General features: G+C 39.2%; 1 protein-coding gene across 1 annotated transcript in view; it reads right to left on the minus strand.

Moving 5' to 3' along the window:
- Positions 1 to 18,482, minus strand: part of mib2 (MIB E3 ubiquitin protein ligase 2) — a 52,809-nt gene extending 34,327 nt beyond the window's left edge. Inside the window, exons 1-5 of the mRNA XM_016509600.1 lie at positions 18,294 to 18,482; positions 12,811 to 13,173; positions 10,253 to 10,424; positions 4,062 to 4,168; positions 1,350 to 1,544 (exon numbers count right to left, since the gene is read on the minus strand). Of these exons, the coding sequence (XP_016365086.1) occupies positions 1,350 to 1,544; positions 4,062 to 4,168; positions 10,253 to 10,424; positions 12,811 to 13,173; positions 18,294 to 18,324 (868 nt within the window). The 5' untranslated portion in view covers positions 18,325 to 18,482. The remainder of the gene's footprint in view (positions 1 to 1,349; positions 1,545 to 4,061; positions 4,169 to 10,252; positions 10,425 to 12,810; positions 13,174 to 18,293) is intronic.
- Between the last annotated feature and the right edge of the window lie 714 nt (positions 18,483 to 19,196).

Below are 19,196 nucleotides of genomic sequence, written 5' to 3' on the forward strand. Positions count from 1 at the left end.
TATATATATATATATAAATTCTGCTATTTTTTAAAATAAAATCAATGGTTTTACTGATGTAAAAATTGAAATGTAGCTGTTTCAGTCTCATTGTATTTGTGCAGGTAAATGATTTGCTCTAGAGCCCGACTGAAATATCGGTATCGGCGAATATGCCGCCGATATGATCCTTTTTTTTTTACAGAACATATAACGCAGATTAAATGCTTCTGAATGGTGTAATTACTTAGTTTGTCCAGCAGAGCGCGCTCCATTGTTTGCTACTGGACCCAGGTCAGCGTAGTATAGTGATGCGTGGAGGAGCTCAAACTTCACCAGAGTCCGCTGCTTCAAATTATCCGCCCGCCACCCACCCGCACCTATATTTGATCGTCACATTACAATGATTCTAATTCTTAGTTTTGCATGATGATATGATGAATGGATGGTTCATTTTAACAGCAGATTCAGCAGACTAGAGCGGATCTGCGCTCCACAGCACGCGTCTGCGGCGCATTAAAGCCTGTGTTACGGCCACCGGAGCTGATCGCGGCCACTCAATGCTGGTGTTTACCGGCCGCGCTGTGGCCCAGAACTCATGCTTATTACATCGGTCACATCACATCGTGCGGCGCAACAAAATACAATAGAATTCAGTAAACTGATGCCTCGTTCTATTTATGACGTGCTGACAGAAGTTCATATGATTTTCAACGGTCGCTTTGACGTGTTCTGTTGCGGCGCAGACACGGTGTCAGCATAGTTTGTCAGTACAGTCAGTAACGTAGCAGATTGAAAAGTTAGTATCTTTCTGCAGTAGACAGCAGTGCGGTGGTGGCTTGAGTCTGTTGAATGGCGATTTAACGCTACGTTGTCACCTACTTGGAGAGACTCAATGCTAAGTAAATAAACATCAATGCCCTCGTCTTTTACTCTCACAATGAGCTTATCATATTCGTTTGCTACATTAGTAGGGCCCTATGATTTCCGCGATGCAGACAACATGGACGGAATCCAGGCCCGGATTGGCTAATCGGGAATTGCAAAAAATGTGTTTATGTATATATATTCTGTTTATGTAGGCTATATACTGTATTCTATATACAGTACCAGTCAAAAGTTTGGACACATGAATGGGAAGTGTGTCCAAACTTTTGACTATACTGTACTATAATATAGCCTACACAAAGAATATCGGCCGATATATCGGTATCAGTCTTTTTTTACTCCCTAATATCGGTATCGGCATCGGCCCCCAAAAAACCAATATCGGTCGGGCTCTAATTTGCTCTGTGCAAAAATAAATCATTCTCATGAGCTACAGGTCACTGTCAAACACACTTTCAGCTTGGTTTTACAGCTGCTCTTACCTAATTTGGGCAGATGCTCCTTGTAGTAGTATCCTCCCTGCATATCCGACACGTATTTCAGATCCACCTTGCCCTTGTGGCCCATTCTGTAGACGTTTGTGGTTCCGCTGGACCAGGTGACACTAGCCACGCTACGACCCGATTCCTGATCCCATCCACGAATATCCACCACCTTCCCGACCTTCCCCTCACCTCCTGCTCGCTCGCGCACACACACACACACACACACACACACAGAGACAGAAGCAGCACAGGGCAGCAGTCTCAGACCAACATCAGCAGCTTTGAAGGATATAAACATGAGAGACGGGAGAAAACCTAAATGCATGCATTTTGTCTGGAAGAAATTAGAAATCTGATCAGAGCAGAGTAGGGTCAGAAAATGCATCTGAAAAGAACCAAATGTTGAGAATACCTGTGGTTTTATACGCTAAATTTTGAGATTTAACCATAATCTGCTTATGATGTTATGATGCACCATACAGCTGTGAGTGTTGCTGAATGTAAAGCTGATATGATGTGGTTTCCCATGGAAAACTTTAAATGCAAAGAAAAACACTCCCAAAATAAGAGACTAGTTACATTTTTACTAGCCAGAGCCGATGACGTGTTGAGTGTGTGCTGTCGCTGACTGTGACGACTGTGAAAACAGTGGCTGTGACCTGAAGCACAAGCTTAGCGCTACCTTAACCACACTGTTTATAGGAGAATAAACACCAAACCAGGCCGTGTTCAAAACACTTACTTTACTGGAAATCTGTGTGCGGCTCAAGTCTCCTCTTTATATGGAGTCAGGAGTTACCGTGCATCTCATTAACACGGAGGGGAAAATAATCCGTAAATCATGACTTGAGTTTCATCATGTTACTGTGCTTTATCTACAGCAGTTTTTGAATTTGATGTTGATTTGCTTATATGAGTAACAGTCCTAATTATTCTACTTCATGCAAATGGAAGAAGATGGAAAACACTGTGTTGTCATGTTAATTAATGGATAGAAATATACCATCATCAAAGGAATAAAATCAACTCCGGGAAGCAAATATGGCCTGTTTCTGACACTGGATCAGAGTAAATGACACGTAACAACTAAAACACACCAAAGCCAATATATAAGAGCCAAGATTTCACTTTTCGCAATGAAAAGATACAGCAAGGGAACAACAAAGAAATACTCAAAAAGCTATGGCAAATACAGGAGAACACAGCTGAATCTCACAAACCCCGTCAAGATTTACCCCAAAATCACAAGACGAAATAAGCAATCATATTTTGCATGAAGAAAATCAAGGCTATTTTTCACGACCAATGTCAATCCTACTCTTTAGCTTTTCTTAACAGTCCTAAGAGTAGACCTCATTTTCTTTATGGGAAATATGTGCACAAAGGGAAATGTCATAATTCAAACATTTTAATGGTCTTAAATCCTGAGAAAAGGTTGAATGGAAAACCTTTCTGACTTTCTCTTTTGATTTTGGGTGAAATACGGACATGTTCACAAGCTCTGTGAGATTCATCATCACATCTGCTACAACATCTAATAACCACCATCACCAGCTAACACACACGAGTTCAGCAACAACTAACCAGCACTAAAACGCAGCAATGACAGCCAGAATATGTTTACAGATCACACACATAACACAGAGAACACCAGAGAACCTCACCGTCTACAGACGTCTGCGAGGATCAGCCAGTGATCACCACATGGACATTTTGACTCATTCATCATTAAAGTCATTCAACATTTTAAAATAATATGAAAATATCTTCACACGAGAACATGTGCAAGTGTTTATAGAAACAGCAGAGTAGATGATAAAACAGCATGACACTGTCCAACACTCCCAGTGTCTACATCCCATGAGTTCAAAAAAGTGTTCACATTATACAACTCATATGTGACCCTGGACCACAAAACCAGTCATAAGGGTCAATTGCTGAATAAAAGCTGAATAAATGAGCTTTCCATTGATGTATGGTTTGTTAGGATAGGACAATATTTGGCCGAGATACAACTATTAGAAAATCTGGAATCTGAGGGAGCAAAAAAAAAATCACAATATTGAGAAAATCACCTTTAAAGTTGTCCAAATGAAGTTCTTAGCAATGCATATTACTAATCAAAAATTAAGTTTTGATATATTTACGGTAGGAAATTTACAAAATATCTTCATGGAACATGATCTTTACTTAATATCCTAATGATTTTTGGCATAAAAGAAAAATCTATAATTTTGACCCATACAATGTATTTTTGGCTATTGCTACTAATATACCCCAGCGACTTAACACTGCTTTTGTGCTCCAGGGTCACAAATGTTATCAATGTGAAAAAACAACAACAGCAAAGGCACTTCCCTTTCCAAAAAAAAGTCTCTCGTTCCTGATCCTGGAGAGTTTCGTTTCAACCGTTTCAACCAGAATTTCCAGGCAAACCCAAAGACCTTGACTGGTTTATTTCAGAGCGTTTCATCTGAATTCAAACTAAACTCTCCAGGACCAGAAACTGCAAATGTCCATCCTTAGAGTCCCACAGACCCTAGACTGACGAGATTCAGTTCCTGTGTCCTATAAGCTCTACAGATGCTGCACTGAGTAGATCCAGAACTTTCCTCTGAGCCTTTGAGACTCTGCTGATCAGGATGAGAGCGGCTGAAACTCAATGAAGCAAAGCATGCAGTGTCAGAGGTGTTAGCGAGCGTGTCTCACCGTCTTGGTTGCCCCAGTCCCAGTCGGGCCCCCGGACCACCTTCACCCCCTGGAAGATTCCTTTCAGGATGATTCTGGACAGGTTCTGTCTCGGCGTCAAGCTCACTCTGAGTTTGAGAGAAGGAAGAGCCAGTTATGACCCTGAGGAAACCTTCAACCTTCCTTACCCGTCTCATCCAATTAAGCTCATGTTTCACAATGCTCCCTTTGTGAACTTCATTTGTTTTTACCAAAAACAGTCTTTTCTCATGACTGAAGCTCATACAAAATGTGCATTTAATATTAAATATTGAAATTAAACAAATGAAATTGACACTAAATGCATTGGAACTGGACAATTACTGAGAGGAAAATAAAACACTACTTTTATTTTTTTAGGTATGCACATTTAAATTGTGGATAAAAATGGACTGCATTCCCTTTTGGAATTTCCCGAAGCAAAATGAAACTGACACCCCCAATTCCCAATGTATTTCTATACTGTAGCACTTTCCACAATAAAAGCAATCACACAGACTCACAATTGGCTCAACTATTATTAGCTCTAGTTCTAGTAGAGCGCAGTGAAAGGTTCGCACATAGCTTGAATGCATTGTAAGTCACTTCAGATTGAATCACCTGCCAAATGCTTACATAGAAACACAGAAGGTAATCGCAGCGCTGCAAACATGGCATCAGCCTGCAGCTAAAGACGGCGAACCATGTCAAAATCACTGATTACACACTCACTGAGAGCGACGAGAGGATGCTCACGGTGAGAGAAGACTGTATTTCATTGTTTCTGGTTTGGGAATGTGTGCTTGAGGACGTTAGGCAGATTTTGTACAAGAGCAGCATAACTGGAAACACATGCTTTCAATACAGCTAATGACAGACAGGCTGTCTTATGTCAACAAACTAAACTCTTCAAGAGCATGCTGCCAAATATCCTGGCAAGCAAATAACAACCAATAACAGCACATACCTTATAGTAAAGATCTGATCTGATCGAGGAGCGAAGGAGCTGCCTATTCCCATCATTCATCCACGGGGTCAAGCATCAACGCTCACTGCCCGGCTCGACCTATCCCATCAACTCCAGCAGACTCATGCGTCAGATATCTCTGCTCTGCTTTGATTTTCTCTTAAGGGCCGCTGTACGGAGCAGTAGTGTCCTTACGAACGCTCTCTCGCCATATGGCAACACCTGCACGGCTTGGAGGCTTAAAACACAACCAGGATCAATGTCTAAGCAGTCTGTGGCTCTCGTATCGCAGGTGCGCGTCTAAGATCAAAGGTAAGACGTAATCCACAGGCTGTCTGCGTGCCACTGTTTATGCACACGCAACAGAGACGGATGATTTATGAACTTTGAGAGACTGACCGGACACATCTCTCTCTGTTCTGACAATTAAAAGATGGCATATTAAATAATGTTTGCTGCCGAGGGTTGCACTACTTTTAAACTGTGGGTTGATTTTTTTTTTCCTGCGGGAGATTAAAGGCTTGAGATACTGAATAAAGTGTATCTGAATGAAATGCTTGTATCAGATTATTTTTCCCATTTTTATATTCTACCAGTGATAAAACTGTGCTAGATGATGAGTTTTGTTAAGGGGGGAGCCATTCAGCTCCTGTGTTTTTTTATGATTCCCATTATTTAGTAATTTTCAAGTTGTAATTGTGCATGAAACATACCTGTGACTGTAAAAATATGTATTTATGTGAGTGGCATATTTTGAGTTTTGGTACTCGAGATAGGCTCATTGGGCTAGTTTTGTTTTGCAGACCTGGCAACCCTGGTCATAAGGCCAAGAGGCCTTTTCTTCCAAGCAAAACATTTTACAAAAGAGGTTTGTTATGGTTCAGATTCTGAAACAAAAGGATCTAGAGTTGAAAATAGAGGTCGACCGATGTATCGGTTTTCCCGATTAATCAGAACCGATAGTCGATTGCTGGAACTATCTGCAAAAATCCATGCCATATGGATAAAAATCCTTATTTTTTTCTGGGTTGCGTCTGTTGCTGGAGCAGCTGAAGCTCCGCTGTCATTATATAGTACGAGAGCGAGAGCGGCCTCTAGTGGCGGAAATCACTGACAGCACGTGCTGTTTGTTTTGACACGAGACACTTCAGATGAATGTTTAAAACATTGACAACCAAACGGTGTGTACACAGTACACTTTAGTGCATGTTTTCATATCATTATAAAGTAATTAATTTGTTGACTAGATGCTGCATTAGTGGAGAAAGCACAGCAGTATGTTTGCTCTCAAGGCTGAGAGGACACTAACATTAGCAGCACCTCAAGCGGTTAAAACATGTGACCAAAACACACGCAAGTCTGACCCAAATGCTTAATGTCACGATTGCTACGATCTATTTGCATTAGTTTATATCTAGCTGGTCACTTTAATGCATTTGTTATCCAGCGAATTTGCAGATGTAAAGCTGTGACGTGAGAAAACAAACTGATCTGTTCATTCAGCCGCAGAGCGCCATTCACACAGTTCTACATTAAATTACATTATATTTGTCCCATTATATTTGTTTATGTACATGAAGACTTCACCCTGGTCTGGAAGATTGTGCATTTTTAAGTGAAACTTGTCTTTCTGTGACTCTAATAAAGTCTGCATGCTTCATATGGAGAGCTATGATATAGGCCCTGTCCCAAATGGCACACTTCATGTGCTCTTGTGGACTTGCACTGGGGCGAGCTCCACAGCAGACTTCTACCCGACAGTCAAAGCGGCATTACGTCACGAAAGTGTGGACTCAGAGGAAGACCGCGAGGGTTTAAGGTGCGATTTGGGACAGGGCCATAGATTGCTCTTTTTCCGATTTGCTGTTTTGTTTTTTCAAACACCGAACTCTTCTATGCCGCTTTTTGATCATTCTTGAAGTGAACTTTTGTGTTTGATGATTAAATAAACTATTTTAGGCCGCCGCTTGAACTGAATGCGATGCCATCTGGTGTGTGTGATTCCTGATCTGGTGTGCGACTGCCATATTTTGTTATTTTGATCAGATAATCATCAAGTGTTCTAGAATAGAAGCAAATAAAGTGTGACAGCATACAAAAAATATCCATATGTATGTAATTTCAATGCTATGGCCTTTGTGTAGGCATTAAAAAACAGCCATCTTTAAGCAAGACTGTTGATGTGAAATGGTAGCACTTTACAATAAGACTCCATTTGTAACATGAACTAAGGCTGATAACAGCTGTAATCTGTGTTTATTATTTGGCTCACTTCAGGTTGGGTTATGCACTGATGTGGACCAGTTCTAGGCCCGCAAACATGTACTATGTACTAATCTGGGCCACACTTGATTTGGAGATCTGAGCCAAAGGAAATTTGCTGACTGGGGAATTGTTCCTTGCTAGAGTGTGTTAATTTCAACATTAACGAATACATTTATACATTTTTACAGTTGCTTCTGTTAACGTTAATGAACTATGAACTAACTTTAATGATCAATATATAATTAATATTTAATATTAATATTTTCATTCATTTACAAAGTATGTTTTATTATTATATATAGTTTTTTGGGTTAAATAGTAAAGCATTCAGTATTTATTTTAAAAGTTATCGTTTGATTAATCGGTATCGGACAGTGTGGACCAACCTAGCTGTCGTATCGGTAAAATCCACTATCGGTCGACCTCTAGTTGAAAATAATGACAAAGCTATTGTCAAACGTCAGAGTTCAGGTGATGAACTCCACTTGTGTTCCTCTACTGTACTCTATTTTATTCTCAGTATCATCAATGCTGAAAACATTATTTGCTGCCTAATATTTTTTATGGAATCTATAATTTTTTCAGGATTCTTTGATGAATAGAAAGCTCACTGAAGAAATCTTTTGTAACATCATAAATTATTCAGAAATGTTTCTCAAACAGTAAATCAGCATATTAGAAGGATTTCTGAAGATCATGTGACACTGAAGACTGGAGTAATGATGCTGAAAATTTACCTATGTATGATCACAGGAATAAATTACATTTTAAAATCTATTCAAATAGAAAGCAATTTTAAATAGTAAAAATATTTCAACATTTTACTGTTTTTGCTGTACTTTGGATCAAATAAATGCAGCCTTGGTGAGCAGAAGAGAAAAAAAACAACAACATTAAAAATCTTGACATTGTCGTGGGCAAAGACTAACCACTTTAAAGGGCTTGGCTGCTGCTCAAGTTGAGGTGAGCTCACACTATTCTTGGTCTCTTGCTGATCTTTCAACAATGCGGTGTACTAGAGAGGGAATGTTCCAGATGTTGAAAGAATGTCTGCCGAAACACCATATGTATTAGATGTTGCAGAGCCTTTGCACTGTGGTTTCGTTATATTGCCCAAGGGATGGAGTATCATTGTTATAGCTAGCTCTCATTCAAACTCAGGAGCTTCATATCATGCCTGTTGCACAGTGGCACAGCAACTTTCCATTTGCACTAGTTAATATAACCTTTTTTTCTTCTTCTTTCTGATCAAAAACATTTAGAAAATTCATTTATTCGCAAAATTGCTGGTGTCATTAAAACAAACATTTTCTCATATTCTTGTTGATTTATTTATTTTTTCCCATATACCAGGCGCCGAGTGCTGCAATTAGTGGTCGACCGATATATCGCCAAGGCCGATATATCGGCCGATATTTGGCATTTTTCAAATATCGGCATCGGCCGATAAGTTTTTCTGGTTGGCCGATGTATTCGAGGCGGGACTTTTATTTTAACGGCGCTGAGAATGGCAGCGCCTGGGCACACACCGCTCACATTCTCCCTCTTGTTCGCTGTCGTCGTTCAGTTCTGTCTAATATGGATAGAAGTCTATCTAATAATCAGATAGAACTGTTAAACAAAGGAATTAAAATGTATACAAAAAGTATTATAACGATTGCTTTTATATTATTAGTAATAGATATTTAGTAATAGATAATTAGTAATTATAATACTTTCTCGTTTGCCGTCAGCATTCAGCAAATATGCATTTATATAATTTAAACAAATCTTTGAATGACTAATGAACATTTAATTTCACAAACCTTGCAGACTTAGTCGAATCTAGTTGAGATCTTGTGAAGTGTGCATGTGACCTGCATGATCGCGTGTTCTCTGGGTGACGGTCGATCCGTGCGATATGAATGCGGACAGGAGGAGAGTTCAGCTTCACTGGAGATCACGCGATCGACAAACTTTAAAGTTAGTGATTTCAAATTATGCTGCGCTTTATGCATTTGCCCGCTGTCATATTCATGTCATTTTCATTGATTGCTGTATGTAAAATTAGTGTTACCTTGGCTTTATTTGGGAAAAAAAAAAAAGATTCCCAAAGCACACAAACAGCCAGAATACTGAGTGCCCTGTTGGTTACAGTGTTTACTTCCTTTTTAATTAGATTTTTATGAAATATTTATTTATTTGTGAAAAATGCTTTGTCTTCTAATGTATAAGTATGTTTATTTTACACAATTATTTTTAATCAATTTTCAATTGATTTCAAATTTCTTAAATATAAATTAAAATAAATAAATTATATCGGCTTTATATTGGCCATCGGCCACCCTGCTTTCCACGTGTTTTTCGAACAACCTAGTATGAGAGCCTGTTCTAGTACACCCCCAAAACAAAATCAATACTTTGTAAAAGAGCATAATAGGACCCCTTTAACTAGTCTATATATTTCCTGATTTCCAATACAAATATCCTGGAAACAAAATAAATTTACTTGAGAAACAACACTGCATAAAACATCAAGTATTTGTTTGTAAAATCAAGCAAAAAATGTGTTTACAGAAATAGTTAAAATTAAAAAATATACGAGGAAAATGTCCTGGAGGATTTAAGTAAAGCTCTTATTTTTGTAAGAACCTACATGAGTTTTTTTTATTATTTGAACTGTCAGGGGAATCTTTCTTTTAAGTGACAAATTTTTTATGTGGATGAATGTTTTGTTACTGTATTAAAAGGAACTTTTACAGTTACATCATGTCTATTTCAGGTATCCTTGCTCATATCAGTGAGAATCTATGAGTGGAAATAACAGATATAAAGTGCCTCGTGCGTTTCTTCTGGTGTTGCCCAACAGACTTCCACTGTAAGTGCATTACTGTACTGTACACACTTTTGTTTTGACAAACTGAGGAACTGAGCGGAGGTTTTAGGAAAAGACAGACAGAAGGAGGGAGAGAGGAAGACTCACGGGTGCGAATGCGCCGTCTCGTAGCGCTCGAAGGCGTGCGTCAGGTCGTGCTTGTTGTTCATGTAGCACTGAGTGCACAGGTCGTAGTCGAAACACACCTTACACTTCCAGCGCATTCCCATGATGCCGTGCTTCTTACAGCTGTCACAGATGATGTTTGAATGTCGGACACCTACGTGGAAGAAAGGAAAATTACTACTAATTCTACCAATACCAATTTATTAAACGAAAGATCAGCACGTCTGATCCATAGAATAAGGTCATCTGAACTGAACTGATAGAATCCAGGAAACGCTGAAGACCGCAGCAGCGCAGGGAGTCTCTAAACACACTCATCCATTTTCCCGAGGCTTTACTCCATTAATCAGAAACACGTCGCTTGAGGCAGATGAGACTGGTTTTAATGATGCAGCAAAAGCATTTCAGTTCAGCATTAAGCATTTCCCTAGTTATAAACACAAGAGCCGGACTCTACTGCCGAAAGATAGAGAGGAAGGAAGGAAAGAAGCAACACATCTTGTTCACAGGAACGTAATGCACTTTGACAGACAGATATTGATCTCCTTCATATGAATGAAATATAATCAGTTCAGGGATGTACAGAACTGTGGAGTAACTGTTTAAGCCAGTAAGCATCTTAACCTGCGGCCAGTGCGTGTGTGTGTGTGGAGATAGATACACACACACACACTCACACATTCACACACATTTTCTCACACACTAACACACACACACTCTCACACTCACACTAGGGTTGTGACTGTGAGGAAATTTTCCCACCGGTTAATTGACATGTGACAACACCGGAAATACCGGTATCACCGCGGCGGCGGGGGCAGGGGCGTTCCCTCTTTTCCTCGCTTTCCTTCGCTTATAAATAGCTTAAAAGCACTGTGCGCATTTTACTTTCTCTTTCGAATTAGCGGCAGTTCGTCTTCAATTGCTTGAATGCAACAACAAAATACAACGTCAAACTCACTTTAGCCTATATATAAAACATAGAACTTTTATTAACAAAACAAATAAAAATACACCATGCTATAGGGCAGGCTATGCCTAATATAAAATAACAAATAACTTACATAAAGTTTAAATAGGTATACAAAACTGGTAAACATGTATAATATATAACCAAATAAATAAGAAACGTAGAACGTTTATTAGCAAAACGAGTAAGAAAGCTTGGAGGCACGGCATACACCTTGTTGTCAAATAAAATAAATAAATGACACAAAGTTTAAATAAAGTAAAAATCAGCAAACAATGTGGAACCAATTAAATAAGAACCGAATGTTTAAAAAAAAACTTCTGTGTAAAATAACTCAATGCCCTTTTTCTGAAATAGCGTGATTTATTTTAACCTTGCTTTCCATGTTGCATTACGACTGCAGGCAGCATCACTATGTTCTGTCAATAATGCAATATTTATAGACAAATGTACTGTATGGCATGCTGCATTTATTTAAATGAGTTGTTCTGGGTGACTGTTAAACATGCTATATATTAATAGTTTATGTGACCCTGGAGCACAAAAGCAGTCTTAAGTCGCTGGGGTATATTTGTAGCAATAGCCAACAATACATTGTATGGGTCAAAATTATTGATTTTTCTTTTATGCCAAAAATCATTAGGACATTAAGAGTAAAGATCATGTTCCATGAAGATATTTTGTAAATTTCCTACTGTAAATATATAAAAACTTAATTTTTGATTAGTAATATGCATTGCTAAGATACAGTGACGCATTGCTGCCACACACATATTTTTTTCCACTCAATTATGTCGTAATAACGAGATGTTTTCTCGTCAAAACGAGATGTTAAGTCGTAAAAACGATATTATTATCTCGTTAAAACGACATCTTTTCTCGTAAAAACGAGATGTTAAGTCGTAAAAACTATATTATTATCTCGTTAAAACGTCATCTTTTCTCGTTAAAACAACATTTTTTCTCGTAATAACGACATATTATGTCATAAAAACGATATGTTTTCCCGTTATTATAGATATATGGTAGGCTGTATGTGAGCGAGCTATCCAATAACTGCACTCAGACCCATGACTCGTTTATGACTGAAGTTTGATTTACCAACAAATCGAAATACGAACAAAAAGAAATAAAGAGATTTTCTAATAGGCTAATAATAATAATAATAATAATAATAAAATTAAAAAATGACTAATAATAATAATAATTATTATTATTATTATTATTTCGTTCTGTTTGAAAACGGGCAAACTAAAAAAAATTTAACTCTTTATTTCTTTTTGTTCGTATTTCGATTTGTTGGTAAATCAAACTTCAGTCATTCAAATAAAGAAATATTAAGCCCAGAGTCGATTATTCAAAAATAACCGTTTTGATCTGATCATAGCCTAAACGAGTCATGGGTCTGAGTGCAGTTATTGGATAGCACTAGCAGTTCAATGCTAATTCCTCCGTATTCTCTGAAGTCACAATGTAAACATGATTGCACACAAATATGGTAATTATTAATTTGTTATATATATCATACTGTTTTAGCCAAGCTCTGCTGCTGAACTGGAGGAGGTCTCACCGATCTGTGCGTTGTCGTACAGCAGCAGGTCGTAGGCGCTCTGGTATCCGGTGCGGTAATTCGTGCGAGTGCCGCTGTCCCACTGCACCACCACAGTTTTGTCGGGCGTAGTTGTGCTGCCCTGCCGGCCGATCTCCACCACCGTGCCCATGTGCCCCTCTCCTTCATCCTGGTTCCCCCACTTCCAGTCCAGGCCGCGCACCACGCGCATGCCCACCTCCATGCTGCCGCGCGCCGGCTGCCCGCTGTGGCCCTCGCTGGGCTTGCGGTGTGCTCGCGGGACGGGGGTCACTGCCTGGGCTCGAGGCACTGGGAGCGGGACGGTTCTGAGTAGGGCAGTCTCTGGAGACAGATCAGGGGTGACTGAAAGCACAAACAAGGACAGAGAAAATCAGCGTACAATCATTCAGAGAACACACACTCAAACCAAGACAGAGTCTTTCACATAATCAAGTCTAAGGTACTCGTATAGCGCTTTTCACATCACACATAGTTTTACAGAAAGCTGTACTGTTATGTCAGTAATGCCTTAGTGCTTTAAAGGTGACATATCATGAAAATCTGACTTTTCCAGGTTTTAAGTGCTATAATCCGGTCCCCGGTGCATCTACCAACCAAGGGAACGTGAAAAAGATTAACCCAGTAACTTTGTTTTGGGAAGCCTTTTTCTGCAAGCGTCTGAGAAAACGAGCGTGTCTGATTTCGCTCCCTTGGTGACGTGGCAAAGGGATCTCACTATAATATCACCGCCCCTTAATCTGTAAGTTTACACCCATGGGCGCCATTGTTTTTATTTCACAAGAGCTCTAATGCTACGGTGAAAGTTTGAGCAAAACATGCCAACTGTTCTGTGTTTGGCTGCACAGACGAGCACAGAACACTGTTTAGAGTCCCAGCCTCAGAGACAACAGAGCAGTGCATTTATTGATTTATTTACTGTATATTGCTGCTGCCACACAGATCTAAAATAAACGTGATTTATTTCCCAGCTGTTTACCTTCACAGACGTAACTGACTGTTTTTGTAACACGTGTGTTTTTAACGTAAACTTGTGTGTGAATGAGAACTTAGTTTAGTACTCACATGCTGTGACAGCCGCTTTCTTTGCGTGTGCTTCGGATGTGTGCTCTCAGAAAACCGTATATCAGAAGTTTAAACTCATATGGTTTAAAACGCATGATTTCAGCGCGATAAACATGATAGTCAGAACCAAAACAGATGTTTTTAGCAGGTCCGAGATGTAATGGCGCAGCTCTATTCTGTAAAGGGGGCGGGGAGCAGCAGCTCATTTGCATTTAAAGAGACAGGTCCGAAAAACAGCGTGTTTCTGCTTCCACTCAAAATAGGCATTTTCAAAATTATATAATAAATGATCTGTGGGGTATTTTGAGTTGAAACTTCAGACACATTCTGGGGACACCAGAGACTTCTATTACATATTGTAAAAAGGGGCATAATATGTCTCCTTTAACATAGAGAAAGTTTTATGGCTGTGTGATATGATGATATATAACAATTATATAAGTGATACTCCAGATTTAGACCCACTTCTGTAGAGCTTTATACATTTCAGATTGTTTTAAAGAGACAAACAGGAAAATAATGATTCAATGATGCAAATAGAGATCAATTCTGCTGTTAAAAAAAATATATAATAAATAAAAGAAGTATTTATACTACAATATTATATTACATTTACATTTATATGTAATATTGTATAGTCTAAAAAAAAAAAAAAAAAAATATATATACACATACACGTGTGTGTGTGTGGACTTTTTGTAGTAGTCCTTTACATTCGGAAATTCCGAAATGCCTACTATTACACAAAATTAAATTACATTCTACATTTTTCTCACTGAATGCCTTGTTTCACTCACAAAAGTAACATCAGAGAAGCAAAATGGTTTGCGAATGTGTTGTGTTGCTTTTAAAACAGACTGTTTCTGCTATGAAGTTTATTTTTCTGGTCAAACATCAATAAAATGCATCAGTGAAGTTGTCTACAAAGGCATAATTAGGACTTGTTTCTTTTTTATTATATTTCAACCCTATATTTCACAATTCAAGCCGTTTGTGTGCTCTCTCCAGCTGAAGGGCGATAAGCTAAGAGCACATGCCTCATATTCTCATGATGACTCAAGTATTTTTTATTGCTTTCCTTGCGGAAGCTGATTTTATGTCATATACTATAATATCCTTTTAACATTTTATCAGTCGCTTAGTCTCTATTTTTGACACACTGCTCTGGGAAGCTCCATCCACAATGGCAGCTCATTGGTCTAAAACTTTGAAGGTGGACATAATCTAAGCATGATCTGGCAGGAGCATGACATTGCTGTCATCCAGTATCTGAATGAACAGGACTGCAGACAAAGGCTGTTACTGATTCACTGATAAATCCCGCTTTAAAAGGTCTGATCCATAAATGCATGCGTTTTTTTTTTTTTTAAAGGTTAAGAACGGTCCTGCAGGTGTCTTGTGCTGCACTTCTGCTGAGCTAGCTTACTACAGTAAGAACAGGGTTCCCTGCAGTGCTGCTGAGATGGTAGTTGCTGTACGATGTGAACGGAGAAACCATCTTACGGTCAACTCTGCAGCACTAGAGCCACAGCATAAGCGCAAACTGACTAGAAAGAAAAGTTCATCACCATGCCTATTCACAGAGCATATCTTTCTTTCTTACGCTGACCAAACTATCACTGCTCCGAATGCAACCTTGCGAATCTGAGATAAGCATTCAGACATAGCCAGCCCTATTAATGAATACAGTCAGAATGATTACGCAGCGGTGCATGACACACAGTCAAAGCAGACCTCGTACAAGCTGCTGAAATCAGATGTTCACCTTTAATTAAATAGGCTAACATATGCCAGCTGTTTGCACCAAATACTCCTTTCAAACTCCATCTCATAACTACAACAGACAGGGAGAAGAGCAGATGTGTGTACACTCACAGCCCTGGCCACTCAACCTGTAGGACCAACGAAAGGGAGTTTATCCGTTCTCGCTCAGAAGGGGCAGGATAAGCGCTTGTGAAAAGTGTTCTGGTCTGAATCAGGAGAGAAATCTGCACAGATCAAGCAGCGTTTAAACAGCTCTAAACAAATATGTGGCTGGATTTTGATGTGAGAGACAACAGCAGATGGACTTTTTCACTGAAGGAAGAGTTATTATGGATTATGGACTCATATTTTAAGTTAAAAACGTCTTGATGGATTTGTTTCAGCTTCGGTCTTCTCCAGATGTTAACTGATGGACTGGAGTGCTGTGGATTACTTGTGGATTATTGTGATGTTTTTATCAGCTGTTTGGACTCTCATTCTGACGGCACCCATTCACTGCAGAGCATCCATTGCTGAGACACTGATGCAATGCTACATTTCTCCAGATCTGATGAAGAAACAAACTCATCTACAGCTTGGATGGCCTGAGAGTGAGCACATTTCAGCGAATTTCATTTTTTGGGGTGAATTATTCCTTTAATTAACATCATGTTTCGAGGCGTGTAGAAGCACATTTATTCTCAGAATATCCACATAATAAAATCCCAAGATGAAAACGACAATTAGGCTTTGCTCAAACGAATGTGTGTATTCATGAATGATGATGCAGAAATCCAAACTTTATTCATTTATAGGAAACATTTATTTCCTCAATCTTGTGTGCTCTGCATCTCCTCTGCTCCACACCGGCTATTAAAATAGACAATACTAGAATACTGAATTCTATAATCAATGCAATAAATTATTATAACAGAATCAATGCATCAATGTATTTTACACCCCTACTATCCACTATTAAACAGCATATTGTAGTGCTGGGCGGTATACCGGTTCATACCGAATGCCGGTGTTTATTTTTCTTATGATATGAATTTTTAAAATACCGCAATACCGGTGTATGTCGTTTAAATAATGTTCGGAACGCGTTTGAGGGGGGGTCTCTTTTCACTGTTGCACTGTGGTGAGGTTACTGACTGTTTGGAATTATAAATATGAGCGTAGTTCGTCTATTAATATAATGCAAAAAACATTTTTGTTTGTTTTGTTACTCAGACGCAGGTAGTGCGCTGCATGAGACAAAAAAGTAATATAGCCAAAACAACCGCATAGCCCTCTCTCAATCAGTAGAAAATATGGTTAACACCCGGTCATGCATGGAAAAAATTAAAAATAAATACCGTCATATACCGTGAAACCGGTATAATTTCGAAAAATACCGTGATATAAATGTTTGGTCATACCGCCCACCACTAGCATATTGATAAGCGTGCATTGCAGCATTGCTAAAACTGAATGTGGATTGCAATGCTCAGATTCTGATGTGCTGAGGTCACAATCACAGATGTCTCGGCGCTCTGACCAAGCAAAAATAGGCTTCAAAAACAGGAACTGCTCCCTTCCCATAAGACAACTTCCTCCATTCCTGAGTTCACACGCACCAGAGCCTGGAGTGGAGTAAAGGTCAGTCAAAAGAGTCTGCACACCATCAACAAACACAGCAACGGTTTAGCATCGCCAACAGCAGCATCAATGGCATTCACTTCCACAGTTAGGACAGACTAACAGCGAACCGTACACACGACCCAAACCTCAGACCCCAGAGACTCTCTAACAAAACTCTCTGTCGGCACCAAACGCTTTAATGTCAAAGCAAGCTACTCCACAAGACCCCCTAATTAGTGACAAAACTGTACAAAGTTTTAACACTTTTCGGCCAATATGCAAATTAATTAACCAGACTGCAATTTCATAATGCCAATTTATTTCAACTTGTGTCATTTGTTTCAAGCTTGAGTATTTCACAGGTCATGAAGAAAGCCACACCACATGAAAAAAATACACATTACACATTTTGCAAGTGGTTTAAAATAATAAAAAAGGTAAAAAACCCAACATGATCCATGCAGATGAACACATCAAAGAAAAGAAAAATGGCATGTCGTCATGTCAGCTGCACATATATCTGCGCTAGAAAGACTCGAGTCGTACTTTGCTCAACAAAATACGTTGCACACAGAACGGGCTGGAGCTGGCTTTCATCAGGCACATATGGTGACCCGGCGCAGTTTAATGAAGGAGAGGAGAGAGAAGACAAATCAATACTCATCCAGGATAAACAGCACACTGAAGGGGGATTACATCAACCCTTGAGGAGTGGCCAAAACACATCCTTTCCTCGACGAAACATGGCCAACTGACAGCGAGCATTAGCACTGTCCTGTGAGCGCACTTCACCGATGGCTCGAGTTCTGATGAAATTCTCACTTAATATATCTAGCCAGGTAAACTGAGTGCTGTGAATATACTATGCATTGTGCATCAGATGCCAAGAAAGCCAGCATGAACAGAGGACACCCAATAAACCTTGTCCAACAAATACAGTGTTCTTTCCATCGTGTCTTTTGAGCTCAAAAAGCCTGGAGCAACAGAATGTAATTACAAACAGTTAAAGCAGAACAAACACATGAACCACTCACAGGCCCCGTGTTTCAGAGCGCTTCGAATCATCCTCGCTGTTCTCCTCGCTCTCAGCAGTCCGCAGCTGTTTGTTTTGGGGTGAACTTTGCTCTGATTGGGAACTCAGAGGCTCAAACGCTCGCTGGCAGCAGATTCTAGAGCAGAACAAACACGACAGGCACATTTCCCTGCACGGCTCTCCACTGCTGAAATACAGGGATATTATTGAACGCTGCTCTTCTGCATCTACACGGCTTAAAAAAATGGTCGCATTTCCTAAAAGTGACAACTTTTGTTGACTTTAGGCTAGAGTGCTTTTGGAAACAGGATAAGGTAAAGGTTTCATTAAAACATTTTATTAAATTTTTCGCAAAAGAATGTAAACCAAAAATTACAGAGCAGTGCAGATGTGATTTTTTTTTAAATTAAGCCAGCATAAGAGACAAGTGTGTAAAATCAGAAGTTTATACCTTCAGCATGAACCATTTTCAGTGTTTCAAAACATAAATAAATACAAATGAAAAGCTGCACTCTTCTCGGTGCGTGTGTATTTAAATCTCAGTGACGTGAACAAAGGGTCAGATTAGGACGGCACGTGCAGCTCCATCATCATCTCATTATAATCTACTCATCATATTGATAATGAGATGAGAATGACAGCAACATGACCGGATACATCAATATCATAAAGCCCTGCAATTTCTGAGCGGATTCTTTTACCAGAGTCTACAGTCCCTTGATCATGACGAATGAACAAAAACATGTCCAGAAATACTAATTATATGCAGAAATTAATTAAGCTATTTTTAAATCCATTGTAATTTTAGCATTATGACATTGTTTTAACACCAGTTAAGCATATTTGTCCAAATTCTCATTATCGTAACTCATCCAGATGTTTTACTAGACGTTCAATTCTTGTT

This window comes from Sinocyclocheilus rhinocerous, unplaced genomic scaffold, assembly GCF_001515625.1.
Source record: "Sinocyclocheilus rhinocerous isolate Xijiao unplaced genomic scaffold, SAMN03320098_v1.1 scaffold986, whole genome shotgun sequence".
Lineage (NCBI taxonomy): Eukaryota > Metazoa > Chordata > Actinopteri > Cypriniformes > Cyprinidae > Sinocyclocheilus > Sinocyclocheilus rhinocerous.